We start from the raw sequence: 16293 nt of genomic DNA, 5'->3' as shown, positions 1-16293 counted from the left end.
TTGGAAATTTGCTCATATTCAGCCAGTTCCTAAAAAGGGTGACAAGTCTCCCCCATCCATTTATCGTCCCATTGCAATTACTTCTACTCTCTCTAAAGTAATGGAGAATACAATTAACCGCCAACTCTTAAACTACCTAGAAACCTTCCGTCTGATCATCGATCGCCAGTATGGATTCCGTCAGTGTCGATCCACTGGAGATATTCTGGCTTATGTTACCCATTTATGGACTAATTCAATGGAAAGGTTCGGTGAAATACAAGTAGTTGCTCTTAACATCTCAAAGGCTTTCGATCATGTTTGGCATAAACACGATCGAAAAAAGGTCTTCTTCGAAAAAGGTCATAAAGGTCTTCTAAACAAGTTTCCATCTTATGGTTTGCCAACTGTTTCCTGTAATTGGTTATCGAGTTTTCCCTCTGATCGCTCACTGAGGGTGATGGTAGATGGCTCTCTGTCTTCTAACTTCTCGACTAATGCCGGTGTCCCCCAAGGTTCAATTCCTTCCCCCACTCTTTTCATCTTGTATTTTAATGACCTTCTTCCATTGACTGGAAATCCTATCCATAGTTTTGCCGATGATAGCACATTGCATTGCACTTTACATTTTGAGAAACCTTGCCCTGCTCAATCAGCTTCAACTTCTCGAATATCCAATTCCTTAATTGCTGATCTCCAGGTAATTCTCCAGTGGGGCAAAGACAACGTAGTTGATTTCAATCCTTCTAAAACTCAGTCTTGTTTTATATCTCGCAAAAAGGATTCTTCCGCACCTATGCTTATCTTTGGTTACACTCGATTTCTAGGGAAAATTATATATCTCTTTTGGGGATTACCCTGACTTCTAATCTCTCTTGGCACAAGCACATTAGAAATATTGCTTCCTCTGCATCTAAAAAACTTTGTTTTCTCTTTCTCTCGGCGTTACTTTTCTTCCAAACAGCTGCTCACTCTGTATAAATCGCAAATCCCCCCAGCCCTGGAATATTGTTCCCACATCTGGTGTGGTGCCCCCAAAACCTCTCTCAGGCTTCTAGATTCCATTCAGAAGAGGGCAGTTAGGTTAATTAATGACTCCTCTCTGTAACACAGTCTCTCCACTCACTGTCTCATAGACGTACTGTTTCTGCTGCATGACTTTTCCACAGATACTTCCATGGGCACTGTTCTTCTGAATTGGCTTCTATAATTCCCGCTGTCTCTTTCAAAACAGTCCGAACACGTGGTGACACCAGCCAACATCCATTTACTGTCCAACTTCAAACTCACAGAACCAACCTCGTTTATTCATTCAACTGCCGTTTTCTAGAACAAACTTCCTTCACACGTATTTCTGCAAATTACAGTCTACAGAAGTTCAAGTCCAAACACGGTACCAAGTACTATAGGTTCTAATACCTCTCGTGTTTGGGGTTTACATAAAAAAAAAAAAAAAAAAAAAAGATAGTCTCACATATGACTACCATAATAAATTTATTGACTCTTTCGCATACTTGGATTTATGTGCAAATAGTATGACAGTCCATAAATTCACGAGTTCGCTGCTCTCAAGTGCCTGTTTTTGATGCCAGTAAATGGGACACACACATACACACACACCCTGGGCTTCTTGCCGTGTACATCACTCACGTAATCGTCACTGCACTGTAATAGGAACAGAAGTTTAAATTTTTTGGCATTATCATACCAAAAATCGGTAACAGCGTGCTATCCATTGGTTGGCAAGATCCTGGTCTTCTGTTAATGATTTCCATTATGAATTGATTCAATTAAATGATCACGTTGGGTTTAAAATTAAACCACCTTGTTACTGAATCTTGGGACTCTCCTAAGTGCAACGTTTAGATAAAGGTTAGAGGTTAATGAAATGTCTTTCATTTCGTTTATGCTTCGGTTTAGAGTGAGGAAATAAAATCATACCTTTTTAAACACTATTTATTTCACAAACATAACATACACAAAATTAAGTAACACAAAATTAAGTACACATTTGTCTCATTTAAACATTTCTTGATATTTCTTTCTATTCCAAAGAGCAAACTACTGAAGAAGATCCACTATCCTTTTACAGACATCCAGATATCTGGAAACATAACAAAAAAGATTATTAATTTATTAACATTGTGTTGACAAAATCATACATAATTCACAGTGTTAACTGTCTATTCTCTTTTTAAAAAATAATGCACACATTTTCCCCTGTAATTTCCCAATGGCTAGCCAAGAGCTATCAAATAACAGAAAATATCTGTCATCCGTGATAGTGGGTTCACAACTAAAAACTCGTTTGAGTAGACTTAGAGGTTCCCAAACTTTCACATGAGGAACTGTTTAGGGAAGGGGATGCCAAAACTGAATCAAATTCTGGCAGTGATCTGGATGATTTTGTGATAACTGACAGAGAAGTGGAAGACAAATTGTTGAAGCTAAACGTAAAAACTGCACCTGGGGTGGATAAGATCCATCCAGTTATATAAAAGAGATAGCAAAAGAGGTAAGCAAACCTTTAGCTATGATTATGAGAGCATCTTTGGATTCAGGGAAGGTCCCTGCGGACTGGAGATATCCGAATGTATCCCCAGTTCATAAAGGGAGACACGAGTGATTACGGACCTGTTTAACTTCTGTTCCAGAAAGAATAATGGAGTCATTGGTTAAAGAAGTAATGCAGGACCATTTAGATAGGAATACAATTATACTGTAATTTCCGAATGGAGATTGCAGTATAATTGTTAAGGAGCCATCTTGTCGAACTTCTCTGACCAATCTGATTTGATACTATGATGCAGAAACAGAGAAACTCGATGCAAAAAATAATTTTTAAATCATATACATAGATTTCAGAAAAGCTTTTGATACTGTTTCACATGTAAGATTGCTATGCAAATTGGAGCAATGTGGCCCTAAGGGAAAGTTGCTGCTATGGATAAAGGGATGGTTGAGTGTGTGAAGACAGACAGTGGCTACCGCAACAAGGTATAGACAATTTAGGCAGATGGGCTGAGAAGTGGCGATTGAAGATTAACATTGATTAATGAAAGGTATTGCAGATGGGTAGCAGTAATCCAGGAATAATGTGTGGTACACTCACAGTGGTGGAAAAGGCACGGGTTCGAATCCCGTCGATGAAGCGAGGAGCTTTAATGGGCTTTTTTCACTCCATGGCTGAGTTAGTCGGTCTCAGGTAGATAGCAAGGTCTTTCCCCTTGAAACTGGGGGAAAAACCTTGACACAGCACGGCAGATGAATTTAATTATTCGGATGGCCTAAATATATAATAGTTTATTTTTAGTAGTGGAAAATGAAAGACCCAGAGGTAATTGTGCAGTCATATATAAAATTCTCTGAACAGTGGCAGTGCACACAGGCTGCCAGAACAGCTCATGTGGTTTTATCAATAGATAAAGATGGAGTCATGGTTAAAGTTAGGAGGGATAAGGAGGTGATTATGCCCTCGTACAAGGCCATGGTTAGGCCGCATTTTGAGTAATGTATGTCCTCGTAGCAGAACAATTGGTAGGATCAACGTCCTCCCCACACCGGGTGGAAAACCCTCAGTTTGACTGACCTGAGTTTGAAGACGGGAGGAATTTTTATGGACCTTTTTCACAACTTTGCTGAGTTAGTCGGTCTCAGACGAGGGTAGCATGGTCGCTTCTCCCGGAAACTCAGGTTTTTTTTTTCCAACAAACAGAAAACTGTCCTCAGACCATACGCAATTTATAAGCAATATACACGAATATAGCTTTAGTCGCTGATGCTCCGAAAATATTACTGTAATAACAATGAGTAGTATATACAGGCCTGGAGACCTCACTTTAGGAAGGATGTAAATCTGCTGGAACGAGTGCAGAGAAGGGCAATCAGATTGGACCTGCAAAGAGATCTGATTGCGGTGATTAAGTCCTTGAATGGATTGAGTAAACCAGTGCTGATGAAATCCTTCCTCTTGTTCTGACTACAAACATGAGGGAGCATATATTCAAATTGAGGAAGGATGGTTGCAAGTCGGATGTGAGTAACAGGGTGGTTGATTGTTGGAAGAAACTCCCATCTGTTGTTGTAGGTAGGTTGGATAGCTTATAGTCTGCATAAATTCAAGGAAGAAACAGATAAATTGTTATGAGGGGATGGACAGGTGAGATGGGAAGTGTTGGTTTTTTTTTTTTTTTTTTTTTTGGATGATGCAGTATCGGCTTGCCTTCTTGCATTACTGGCAACTGCTTTTATTATTACTATTACTATCAATAATAACATACAGTAAATAAACAAACTGTATTATTTTAAAGATTTTACAGACTATACAGGAAATTAAAAAATGAATAATATTATTTACACTCAGAAATATTTTGTTTATTAAAAATACCTAAAAAAACGTGTAAACTTCTGGAAAATATTTCTCAGACTATAATTTAAAGGAAGAAAAAAAAAATAAACTTAATTTCAAGTTTAATTCGCAGGTTTATTCAAAAAATCTGTAATGAAATCATCTCGCTGACGCCATCTCGAAATCATCTCGAATCAGATTGTCTTAATTATGTCAATAAGACAATCTCGAATCAGAAATTTCAATGATAACTGTTTAAACACGATGCCAAGCCTTATCAAATGTTGAAAGAGAGTTTGCGCTTACATTTGGGAAAGAGAAAACTTTAAACATTTACTGCAATCTCTATTATATTTATGTTTACAATAACAATTGAAATCAAACTTATTGTAAACTCTGCGATAATTACTATAAGAATATTTGAAATAAAACAAACTATATTATGAATTGTGTTTCTTTTGAATCACAAGCACCTTGGTAGCTTATGGAATTTGATAAGTTATTTCTTATTCCAAGACAAGAGCAATGTTAAATATATTAAAAATAACATACGAACCTTGATCAAAATTATTCAAAGGGGTTGGAAACCAGTCTCTTCTTGGCATCTTTTGACAACTTCTAGGTCCGTCCCTTTAATCTCCTTTAAAACAAAAATATAATATTGATTCTGTTTTTTTTTTTTTTTTTTCATAATTAAGTGGCTTTTTGCCTGTCCATACTAAAATTAACTTCAAAAGACTTGCGGAAGATATTATAATATAATTAATTTTACTACAGATAGGTCCAGGATGCCATCCAGGGCTTTCGACCCTTATGGCATTGCTTTACAAATAAATAGGAATATAGCCTAATTTGAATGAAGTTCATTAATGGGAAGTAAGTCAGCTTGGACAAGACCTTACCTCTTGATCATCCGTACATGCACCCATCTAAAAAAAAACAAACAAACAAACAAAAACATTAGATTTGCGAATATATAAACAACCAAATTTAAATCAACTGCATATAAGATGTAGATTAATACTAAGCAAAGAATGTTTAGTATTTGAGGGAATTAAGATGTTTAACTGAATACAAGATTACCTACCTCTTTGACTTTTTCCAGAACGCAGAGGTCTTTGACAGCGTCGACATCACTGATTTCGCTGCCTGCTACTTTCGTTTTGCATCCGTCCCACTTGTTCCATCCACTCTATTATACAATGACATAAAAACAACCAGTTTGTATAATTCAGGTGAATACAACTAGACGAATATGCTAGAATTATTTAGCCTATATATAGTTTGGATACATCAGGATCACCTTTCAGGGCTCTCCAATGTCTAGGAGAGTTATTATGACATATAGAGGTAATTGTTATTTATTTATTTTTGGATGTAGACAGTATACGTTAGAAAAAGGCGAAGACAAACGGAAGTGATCAAGAGTGCACTAAGGCGCATAGTATGAAAACAAGAACATTTCTTTAAAAATACTAGCCAAAAGTAATACATTCAGTATTACAGGTTACTTGATTCTTTATTCTGTGTCCATTGGAAGATTTTTTGAGTTACAGTGTTTCTCTCCACCCATCGTTGACTTTATCTTATAAGTTACATATATATATTATTTACACATATCACAAACACGCTATGAACGTATATTACATATATAAAACTCGGCATAGATTTCACATATTGAATAAAGTTAAAATGGCGTGACTACAAGGTGATTTAGTTTATAATATAGTTTTAGAAATCTCACTTTATAAGGAAACGAGCGGGAAAGCTAGCTTGTCCTTTCAGTGAACCAACCAGTCACGTCAGGGTTTTCGGTTGTTAAAAGAATGTCTAAAAGAAACCACCTGTAAGTATGTTTGTGCTGGACATCCACACTGGAGAGAAGGATTGAGGCTGGTAATTGTGAAGTAATGTTGTCAATTGTCAGGATGGGTTCGGTGTTAATCGTGCGGTTGTCCCCAAAATTTGGAGAAGGTTACAAGAGTCAGCACTGGTACCAGAAGGTTTTGAGTAGGTAGACCCGCTAAGATTTCCTCTATAGGATTATAACCATAAATTAATGCAAAAATCTTCGAATGTTGGAAAAAGGTGCAGGTTGACGATTACTTTAGAACATTATGAATATTTGTGTATGCCTCTAGGAGTTGCACACTTTGTGCTTCACTCACCTCATGCCACAGAAGATCATTAGTCTATTATTTTCTGATGAGTCCATGTTTATTCTGCAGTTCCAGATATATACTGATCTGTAGGGAATCCCAGGCCTCGGAATTCTAAAGCACATCTAAGCAGATTTGGAATTCTAAGACACTTATTCTAAAAACCTCTGCACCGCAATGAACCGCTGTTTTATAACACCTTTTTTTATACTCTCTTATTCCTGTGTTTTTCATTTTTAATGGAAATTTGTTCATCTGTAGACAGTGGTGGTCCCAGAATATTCTAAAGGAGGACTTAAGAAGGGCTATAACCCCTTTAGCCCTTACCTGGGACTGCCACAGCCAATTCTTAAAAGGTGTAACAAGGTACTTCAATTACAAAGGCACATGGTTTTTACTGATTGAAACTATGAGTCGATTTTATTCGCTACCTCATTGCATTGATTAAAACTACTGCCATTTTTTTTCCTTATACATTTTAAAAAATGCATTATATTATTTGTTGTAGAGCATTCATTTGATATAAAATATATCAGGAATTGTATTAGAGGATATCAGGAATACATCCGCTGTATGCACTAGCGTAGCTACCCTTTATGGGGCCCGGAGGCAAAGAAATGTTCGGACCCCCTACTTAATTAATTAAAATTGCAAAAACAGGAGACAGCCAAAGACGCCGGGCCCCTAAAGGGCCCTGGCCCGGAGGCAATTGCCTTGCCTGCCTACATGGTAGCTACGCTACTGGCCATATGCGTGTGTTGAAAATGCGAGACAATGGATTAACTGAAGATGAAAATCCTTTGCATCCGGAGCACCGGTGGTGTGGCTGAACCCAAAGGCCACACGTAAGGTTGAAAATATTGCGTGTATAATATCAATGCTAGTAGTGGCAAAATGATACAAAGAAGCAAGCTTATACAACATCAGCCATTGAAAAAACTACCCACTTTGTTTGTCCAGCCTTTCTAAGAATTTGTTCAATTTTCCTTTAAATTTAATCGCACTACCCACTTCCACAACACCAAGTGGAAGTTTGTTCCAACAATTAATTATTCTTCGGCTGAAAGCAAATTTTCGCGCATCAATCCTGCAACGACCTCTTCCAATTTAAATTTATCCTCTTTTGTGTCGTACAAGAAAGAATAGGGATGCTTCAGTATTTAGTTTACTGAACCCATTTATTTGCTTTTAAACAGAGCAGAACCAAGGTATTTTCGCGCTCCCGGCAGAAAGATTTTTCGGCGCCTCCTTTGCTAAGGATATATATATATATTTTTCATGATTTGTAATATTTGGTGCCCCTTAAAGAATGGCGTCTCGGGCAAGGGTTATACTAGCCCATACCTTAATCCCGCAGTGCTTTTAAACGACTGGCGCCCTACAGTCCTGGAACTTATGCACATTGATCAACACCCTTTTCTCATATACTGAACAACTTCACCTAGATTGTGACCATTTCTAGCTACTAAACTTGACGCTCAGGTCGCTTGAATTGTTTCATCCGTGTCTCTCTTAATACGTGACTGTCTTCCCACCCTTTCGAGGGCCCTCTTCTTCCAGTTCCGCTTAGGTGGAAGAATTCCCACCCAACCTGCGAAGGATGCCTTCCCTTACATTCTCCGTCCCTCTGTCTATACCTCCTTTCCTTTACCCTAGCGCCTCCGTAGCCAGGTGGGAAGGAGCAGCAGTGCGTAGCACACGCTTCTTGATTAGACCGGGGTTCCAGCCCGTCACCACCAAATACGGACGATGCGAAAAGGTCAGGGAAAGACCACCGCATAACCTGGAGCAATATGGCCTTAGTTGCTAATGCTCCTAAAAACCAAATAACAAACAACAAACCTTTACCCTATATCTTTTTTTTTTTTTTTACTTGGTCTCTTTCCAGGAAGCTCAGGCGACCTGGAGGAGACTAGCCAGAGAATTATGGGCAGCCTGGCTACCTTCTAGTGGTGTGTGCGGGCAACGTGGGGCCCCATCAGAGGCCCTGCGGCCAAAAGCCAGGACACCCAACAGAACCCAACACAATACTTCATTTACAACACAAAATTTTTTTCTGGCTTTCACGGTGATACTGTTTGTTCAGTATTTGTTCACAACATCGGCCATTAAAAAAACTTTCCAGAAATGCTGGAATGTTAAGACTTCCCTTTCAGCATTTCTGGAAAGATACTGTATAATAGATTACGTATCGAGCGGGCAGACGCTGCAATTTTCAGAATTCAAGTATTTTCTGATAAGAATACACTTTTGTTCCTCAAACTAGTCACGTTGCTCATCTTTACATTTCCAATAGATCTACATCCTTCCTAAAATAAGACTTCAAAAACTTGTAAGAGTATGCATTGCTCATGATGCATCCTGATGTATTCCTGTCAATGTCACCTTGCACAAGTCACCAAGAAAAACATTCTCATTGATTTATTTCCTTACAATATCTTATAACGCAAGGAATTAGTTTCATTATGAATTTAATTAAATTGGTTTATTGAACTTATACATAAGGCATAATATCTTACCTCGCTTACTAATCCTTTTCGCACACACTGCCAGAAATTATCTTTTATGTTCGATGGATATAAATCTGAAAATATGAAAATAGCTACCATAAGTTCAAGAGATAAATAAATAAAAAGGCTTGTATTTCGAGTGAACATCAATAATCGTATTTGTTCCTAGAAAGTTGTTGTTGCTGTAGGCGCATCAGCAACTCAGGCCATATTTCACCGTATATAATATGTCTGCAAAAATTTCATCTGTTCAGTGATCGATTTGCCTGTTTGCTGGACGAAAAACCATGCAACGCTCTCCTGACACCGACTAACTCTGCCACTTTGTGAAAAGGTAGATAAAAATTCCTAGCCTCATCGATGGGATTCGAACCGGGGCATTTTCCAGCCGGTGTACAGAAGACAGTTGTTTATACCAACCGTGCTACCTACAAGGGCCATCCGAGAAATTATAATTAAAAGTATGCTGACCTGTGACCTAGGCTGCTGAAAGAAACAGTTTTATTTGAGTTTTCAAAGAATCAGTCTTCTTAGCACACTCCAGTTTTTCATCCTTCGAATAGATAAATCCGCTAGAGAATGCACAAAATTTAGGAACATATTGTGATACCTTGTGGCTGACAACATTTATAGAAGTGCTTTTTAAATTGAACCTTTTACGCACTGCTGTTTATAAATACCTTTTACTACTACTACTTCGAACTTTGCCAAGGTCAATATGGATGTGGCGCAGCTCCTGGGGATGGGATGCCTGGTGAATTGTGCCATATATCCTTCATAAATGCAATGAAATGACCAATATTTGCTCCATATAAACTGTACACGGTGGAATATACAGGATATATCCAGGACACGTTATGTAGCGACTGCAGGCAAGCATTAGTTCTTGGGGACAAAGATGGATTCGGTATTACTGAGACCTTTTCACATAGTGGGGTAACATTATTTATTTCTGTTTTTTAATTATTGGCATTCAGTTGCTGAAAAGTCTTGCTACCGCTCTAGTTATAGAGCAGTGGCATAAATGACATATACACGGAGTGGGCACTTTATTAGGTACACCCACCTAATAGCGAAGATACAAACTACAGTACTGTACATATTAAAAATATCGTTCAAAAACGAACTTTCGGGACTTTTAACATTTCAAGTTCGTAAACGAGTGTCTCCTCTAAGATTTGGAGGATATTTCCTCTCCCACAAAAGAAGTTTCGCACAATAGCATAATCACTTTTTTTTTCTTTTACTTTCCTTTATCCATAAGTATGAGTATACATTAAAACTGCCTTGAGTGAAGCATGTGAACTAGACGATTTCATTAATTCGCGTTGCTACAATAGTAGCATGTGGATAGCAAAAGGATGGCATGTGGCCTCCTCAGGAAATCCGGACAACTATCTTTTCCATATACCAGTATCTTCCCGTTTCGTTTATTCGCAACTTTCGGTTTCGTTTATCCATAACTTCTGGTTTGTGCATTTCTGTCAATTCCTATTATAGCATATAAATATTGGATATATAGGTATAAAAACAAGTCTGGCATATTTTTTTTTTTTTTTTTAAAGAGTTCACATTGTAATGGTTTCTTGATTGAAATGAGTGTTTTTGGCACAAAGTCTTCTACGGCCACAATGTGCCTCATTGTAATGGGAGATTACATAATAATAATAATAATAATAATAATAAAACTTTGCTCAAAATAATAATATACAACTTATGATTTAAATTTGATTGCGCATTTCAAAGGTTCCAAAGGTTTCATTGAAACCTTTGGAACTTATTATTCTGGCTATGTGAACAGTGCAGGTTACAAAATCTACACAAACAAATTGAGGAATTACCCAACATTTACTTCCGATATTTGTTCAAATTGTCTACCAGAAATTAAGCTCAAATATTCGGGTCAAAACCGGATACTTGGCAACCCTACATACAACAATGAATAAAACCCCAGTTCATTGTGTTCCCAAATGTTAGTGTAGTAACCAGAGTTGGAAGCGACTATTCAGAATAATGTGAATACAGTTCTAAGAAGACAGAACCAACTCCTAACGATATCAGCATTGGCAGTCACAACAACTTCGGAAACATGGAAGACTATATCCTTCCATGTTTCGCCCATTTTTAGTCCTGGGTGCAACTATAGCGGAAAATTGCGCTGCGAGCGACACGTTGCCCAACATATACAGTACTGTACTAAAAAAGTATCCGGACACTAAGAGGAAAAGACAAACAATAGGTTGCAGATCACATCTAAATATATCAATGGGCTTCCTTTGACCTGTAATGCAAAATGTTAAAGACTCTTTCTACTAATTAATGAAGCCCGCGACAGAAATATTTCTCCATTCCTCTCCAGCGGAACAATTTTTAATGATGTTATACTCTTCCATTGATTAGTACTCTCCTATTTTTTTTAAATGCATCTCATAACCGCTCTGTTCACTGAGATCAGGCCCTTTCATTACTGTCACGTGATTCTTTTCCAAGACACCACGCACTGAGGAGATGGAGATGTTGTCCTGTTGGAAAACTTAAGGCCTTGAGCCATTTGTATCAGCGTTGGGTGGAGTTTTCAACGATATCAAATTATCAATCATCCTTAAAGACCACCCACAGTACCATCAATCTAACTTCATGCAATGAAAAGCTGGTCCGTCCAAACCGTAACACGATTTGTCACTCAATGGTACTTATGATTTAAAATTGTTCCATCTTATACAAAATGGAATAATTTCACATCGTTTTCCATGCTTTATTCCACCTATTTTTCAAAATATGCTATGACAATCATGAGATTAAAAAAAAATTTAAAGATAACAAAATTTGAAAAAATTTTAGTAAAATCTAACTCAACTCTCGTAGTAAAATTAGTAAAATTTAACTAGCCTCTAGTAAAATTTAACTCAACTCTCGAGTTACTCTCTGCCCTTACACAAAAGAGTGAAACAAGGTACTCCGCTTTTAACACGAAGATTCAAAAAAAAAAAAAAAAAAAAAAAAAGAGAAAAGCAAAAATCTTTGCCGAAGACAAAAATGTAATTCACCTCAACCATGGGTTTCTCAATTACTCCTGAACCCAACCATGAATTTATAAGTGCTGGTAGAAACACTAGTTCGTCCCCCGCCGAAAACTGTCCGCCTCTCTCTCTCTCTCTCTCTCTCTCTCTCTCTCATAAATGGGCTCTGCTGGAACCTAAAGTAATCTAGATACTTCTAGTAATCTAGATCAGCATTTTCATTAAAAAATAAATGCTTCTGTTCCTCTTCTAGCCAGATTTTGGCTTGTGTTTCTTCAAGGACAAAGCTAAGCTTTTAACTGGACTGTACTTGGGCAATCTTAGTATATTTTACGGAGGGGGACCAATTATTTTACAGGGACTGGACAATCTTTCGTTAGGTTGTTATTAACTCCCTGCCCACCACTAATGCTGGATTTTGATAGTCTGGGGCCCTGGCGAACATAATTTAGAAGCTCTATATAATCGCATTGCGGCGGAGCATGCAACCTTGAATCCCCCTCCTGGAGCAATAGTGCCTGTGTAAATTATTGTCTTGCCCCCTACCGCTACTCGTCTCCTGAATAGCAGAGTGAAGTCGAGTTGTCACTTCACGGGATGAAAATCCTTCATTGTTCTATGAAATCATTTAATCATATACTGTATTTTTTATTCGTGATCATTTTAATTAACAATTTTAATTAATCGTTTCAGTTCTTAATTTATATATTTCATTATAAAAAAGTAAAATGCACTCATTACAGACACCGTTGATTGAAAAATTAATTTTTAAAATCATACATTTATCCATTATTTATTTAACCCACAATTATAACATGGAATGCCCCAATTAAAATAAGCTTACGTAATTATTAATATGTACAATAAATAATGATCTTCTTCTTCCAGTCACATAGTTCCCCGAGGAGCTGTTGTGGACACCAACAAAATCCTCCAACTGCATCGATCATATGCTATACGAGCGGCATCGCAAAATGTCACGCCCAAAAGTTCACTGATCCCATCCTTCCACCTAGTTGCAGGTCTTCCTTTAACAGCAGTTTTTGGAGTTGATTTTGTTATGGTCTCTGTGGCATCAGATAATGTGGTGTATGCCATTGCCTACCAGCACAATAATGATAATGACCAAATAATGATACCGAAATAATAATGATAACCATAAAATCCAAAATTTTGGCTCAGGTATATATAATAAAACAAGCGATTGAATAATTAAATTAAACATAAAATGAAACCCTCAATCACAGGGTTCAAATTACTTACCACAAATTTCTTGAAAAGTAATAGCAGTTGCTATAGAAATAGTGCATAACAAAACACAGACTTTGAAATGCATGACTGATGATACCAACAGGAAAGTAGCAATGCGTAACCTATTACTTACCATTTATACCCACCGGGAGATGCGTTACGGTGATTTCAGATGAAGTTGCATCACAAGTTCTACGAGTTTCGCTCTATCTTATTTTTATTTTATTTATTATTTATTTTTTTCAAATACAGTGAAATAGGAGTGTCTTCGACGAAACTTTCATACTAATACATTTCCGCCGGCAGGCAAAAATGTATTTGCATGAAATTTCTTCGGTGAAGTAAACACCTTTACCTCATTTGAAGGTTAATAAAAGATTAATCAAATTTAATATTGATTAATCAATATCAGATTAATAAAAGAGTAATCAAATCAGATTAATAAAAGATTAATCAAATCAGATTAATAGAAGATTAATCAAAAATATCAATCCCTTCAAAATTACAGGAACGAAACACCTTTGGGATCAGTAAATTTCAGGAATTGGCATTTTCCTCAATTGGAGAACGATGGTTGGCAGTATATAATAAATATGACATCTAAATTAAGTAACCAGTGTGATATATAATTTACTGAAGTTATGAAATACTGGTCAGATTTTCAGTGAAGAGTAGTTTACCGTAGCTTGTTCTTTCTGGCAATTTTCGCTTGGGTTTTTCCGGTCACAAACAGAAAAAGTGGCCTTAGACAAATTATTCTGACACAGAAAACACGTAGACGTCAAAGATATTGGGAAACCAGCGTAATTTCCAAAGACAGCATCCATTAACTATTCATATGTGGCTAGTTGACACAGTGTGCTAATAACCAGGTTCATATAGGTGCCCTAGGCGGTCACTTAGGATGTCAAGTTTGAGGGGATGCATACATATACGCAAATCAAGCAGTTGTCAAATTCAATTAAATAAAAAATTTAAAATGAAAAAGATGAAAAAATTAAAAATAACAATGTCATTATTTCAGTCAGAAGAACAACACAACACCACATTACATTTTATATACCTCTGGCCTTCACAGAGTTCTGTGATACACAAACAGAGTACACAGAGATGGAGGAAAACCCTCGGGCCGTTAGACATCGAACACTTTACATCTTTCTTTTTTTTTTTTTTTTTCATCATTTCAAATCCGTGTGCGTGAAGAGGGAACATTACTTATGATTCATTTCTGAACATTTTTCAGAATTTATTAATACGTGATCTTTTATCAGAGTAGAACATGAGAACAGGAAGCCTAGACAATTCAGACAATTATCTGAGGCCCGTAAATTACAAAGTCCAATGTTCTGTTGAATTAGTTAATTAAGAGAATAAAGTAAAGGGTTCGATGTCTAACGGCCTCAGGGGTTTCCTCCATCTCCGCGTTGTGTATTCTGTTTGTGTATCACAGAACTCTGTGAAGGCCAGAGGTTTAAAAAGTGTAATGTGTGTATTAGCGTCAGTGCTGGATTAAAGCAACTGGAGGCCCTGGGCTAGGAGACTTTGGGAGGCCCAAAATTAATAGCATCTGATCATGAGAAACAAAACCTCGTTCTATTCTATATCTACTCAATGAAAGTAGAATATTGCTGAAATTTTAGCATTGATAAAACGATTGTTTATAAAATTATAACCTTCAATAAGTTCACAAAAGTATAGAATTAATGAAGACGTTCAGTCGGAACATTCATAGGGGAATCATAGCTATGTTATAACATTACACTATACACAAAGTCAGAACAGTTTCTTTCGAGCTTTTTTGGAAGTAAACTTTTATCAATTATATCATTAAAATCTATGCAGAGAATGCTTAGATCAGACAACCGATCTTGGGACATTGTTGACCGTAAATCATTCTTTATCCTTTTCAGTCTCGAAAATAATCCTTTCGCCACTACAGTTAGTAAACATTAAACACAGGAACAATCTGAAAATTGCTTCCACATTTGGAAAAGCTGTCGGAATTTTCTCCTGGAATATTATTTGATACATATCTTGGTGGCTGAAATTTTCTTTTTCAGGGTGAGCTTGTTTGACGTACAGGTGGTAGTGCAAGGGTTCATCGACTAGACTAAGGTCAACATCCTTTGGATACTCTTACATCAACACTCGACGCTATTATGAATCTGTTCCTTGGTTGCTTGCAGGTTCACCAAAAATGAAAAATTGCCAGCTACACTCCTATACACTGTTGCTCTTCTGTCTAGGTTGGCTTCAAGAGCATCCATGACAAGGATAAATGAATTTATCCTAAAATTGTCTCTTGGAGAAAGTTCGTCTAAGGCTTCGGGTGCTGTCACATCATTTTTTTTTTGTTGTTGTTTTTTTCGTATTCGCTGCCTTCTTTTGACAGTTTTGTACTCTACATCTGGTAGAGTAAATTTTGCTTGCTGTTCAATTTCATCAAAATTAGCCCGAGTGTTTGATACGAACTGCAATAGTGAGCTGTAAATATTTGCACATATGCTCAATGAAATTTGCGAACTTTGGAGTGCCTTGCTAACTTTATGAAATTGATCTAGCAAATGTGTCCAAAGGTGTAGCATGAAAATGAATTCAAATTCTTCCATTTTCTGCAGAAGATTTTCATCCTGTCGTCTAGTATCTCCTCTTTCAGTTTCATTACAGTAAATATGACTGAGGGCTTCAACAATGTTAGCATAACTTTCGCTAATAGCTGCAGTAGCTTTGGCGTGAGCCTCCCCTCCCATCTTGTGTCTGATAAATGTTTAGGAACTTTTGACTCAGAAGGCAAGAAACTTTTTAGCACTGCAATTCTTTTTATAGAAGCTGAGAAAAAAACGATAAAGCTCATATATTGTGCCAAAAAAATTCGCTGCATCCAGGCACGAGTCAACTGCGGTTCGTCCAACTACATTTAGGGAATATCCAGCGCATGGAATAAACTTTGCAAACTTGTTCCTTTCCGGAATTTTTTTGTTGAACGCCGTTATACTTTCCAGGAATATTGGCTGCATTGTCATATG

General features: G+C 37.1%; 2 protein-coding genes across 2 annotated transcripts; both read right to left on the bottom strand.

The window, feature by feature from the left end:
- Positions 1–1944: 1944 nt before the first annotated feature.
- LOC150090774 (uncharacterized) lies at positions 1945–13414 on the bottom strand. The gene is made up of 6 exons (XM_090380055.1): positions 13280–13414; positions 9006–9070; positions 5415–5519; positions 5230–5256; positions 4884–4967; positions 1945–2083 (listed from the first exon to the last, which is right to left on the bottom strand). The coding sequence occupies exons 1-5, from the start codon at positions 13401–13403 to the stop codon at positions 4899–4901; spliced, it is 390 nt and encodes a 129-aa protein (XP_090236181.1). The 5' UTR covers positions 13404–13414; the 3' UTR covers positions 1945–2083; positions 4884–4898.
- A 1994-nt stretch (positions 13415–15408) lies between these two features.
- On the bottom strand, positions 15409–16017 carry LOC150090773 (uncharacterized). Its single transcript, XM_090371672.1, has one exon. It carries the CDS (start codon positions 16015–16017, stop codon positions 15409–15411), a length of 609 nt encoding a protein of 202 aa, XP_090227798.1.
- Between the last annotated feature and the right edge of the window lie 276 nt (positions 16018–16293).

The sequence above is a fragment of the Mastigoproctus giganteus genome, chromosome 1, assembly GCF_048544385.1.
Source record: "Mastigoproctus giganteus isolate SK-2022 chromosome 1, ASM4854438v1, whole genome shotgun sequence".
NCBI lineage: Eukaryota > Metazoa > Arthropoda > Arachnida > Uropygi > Thelyphonidae > Mastigoproctus > Mastigoproctus giganteus.
This window is presented reverse-complemented; position numbering and strand designations above follow the sequence as displayed.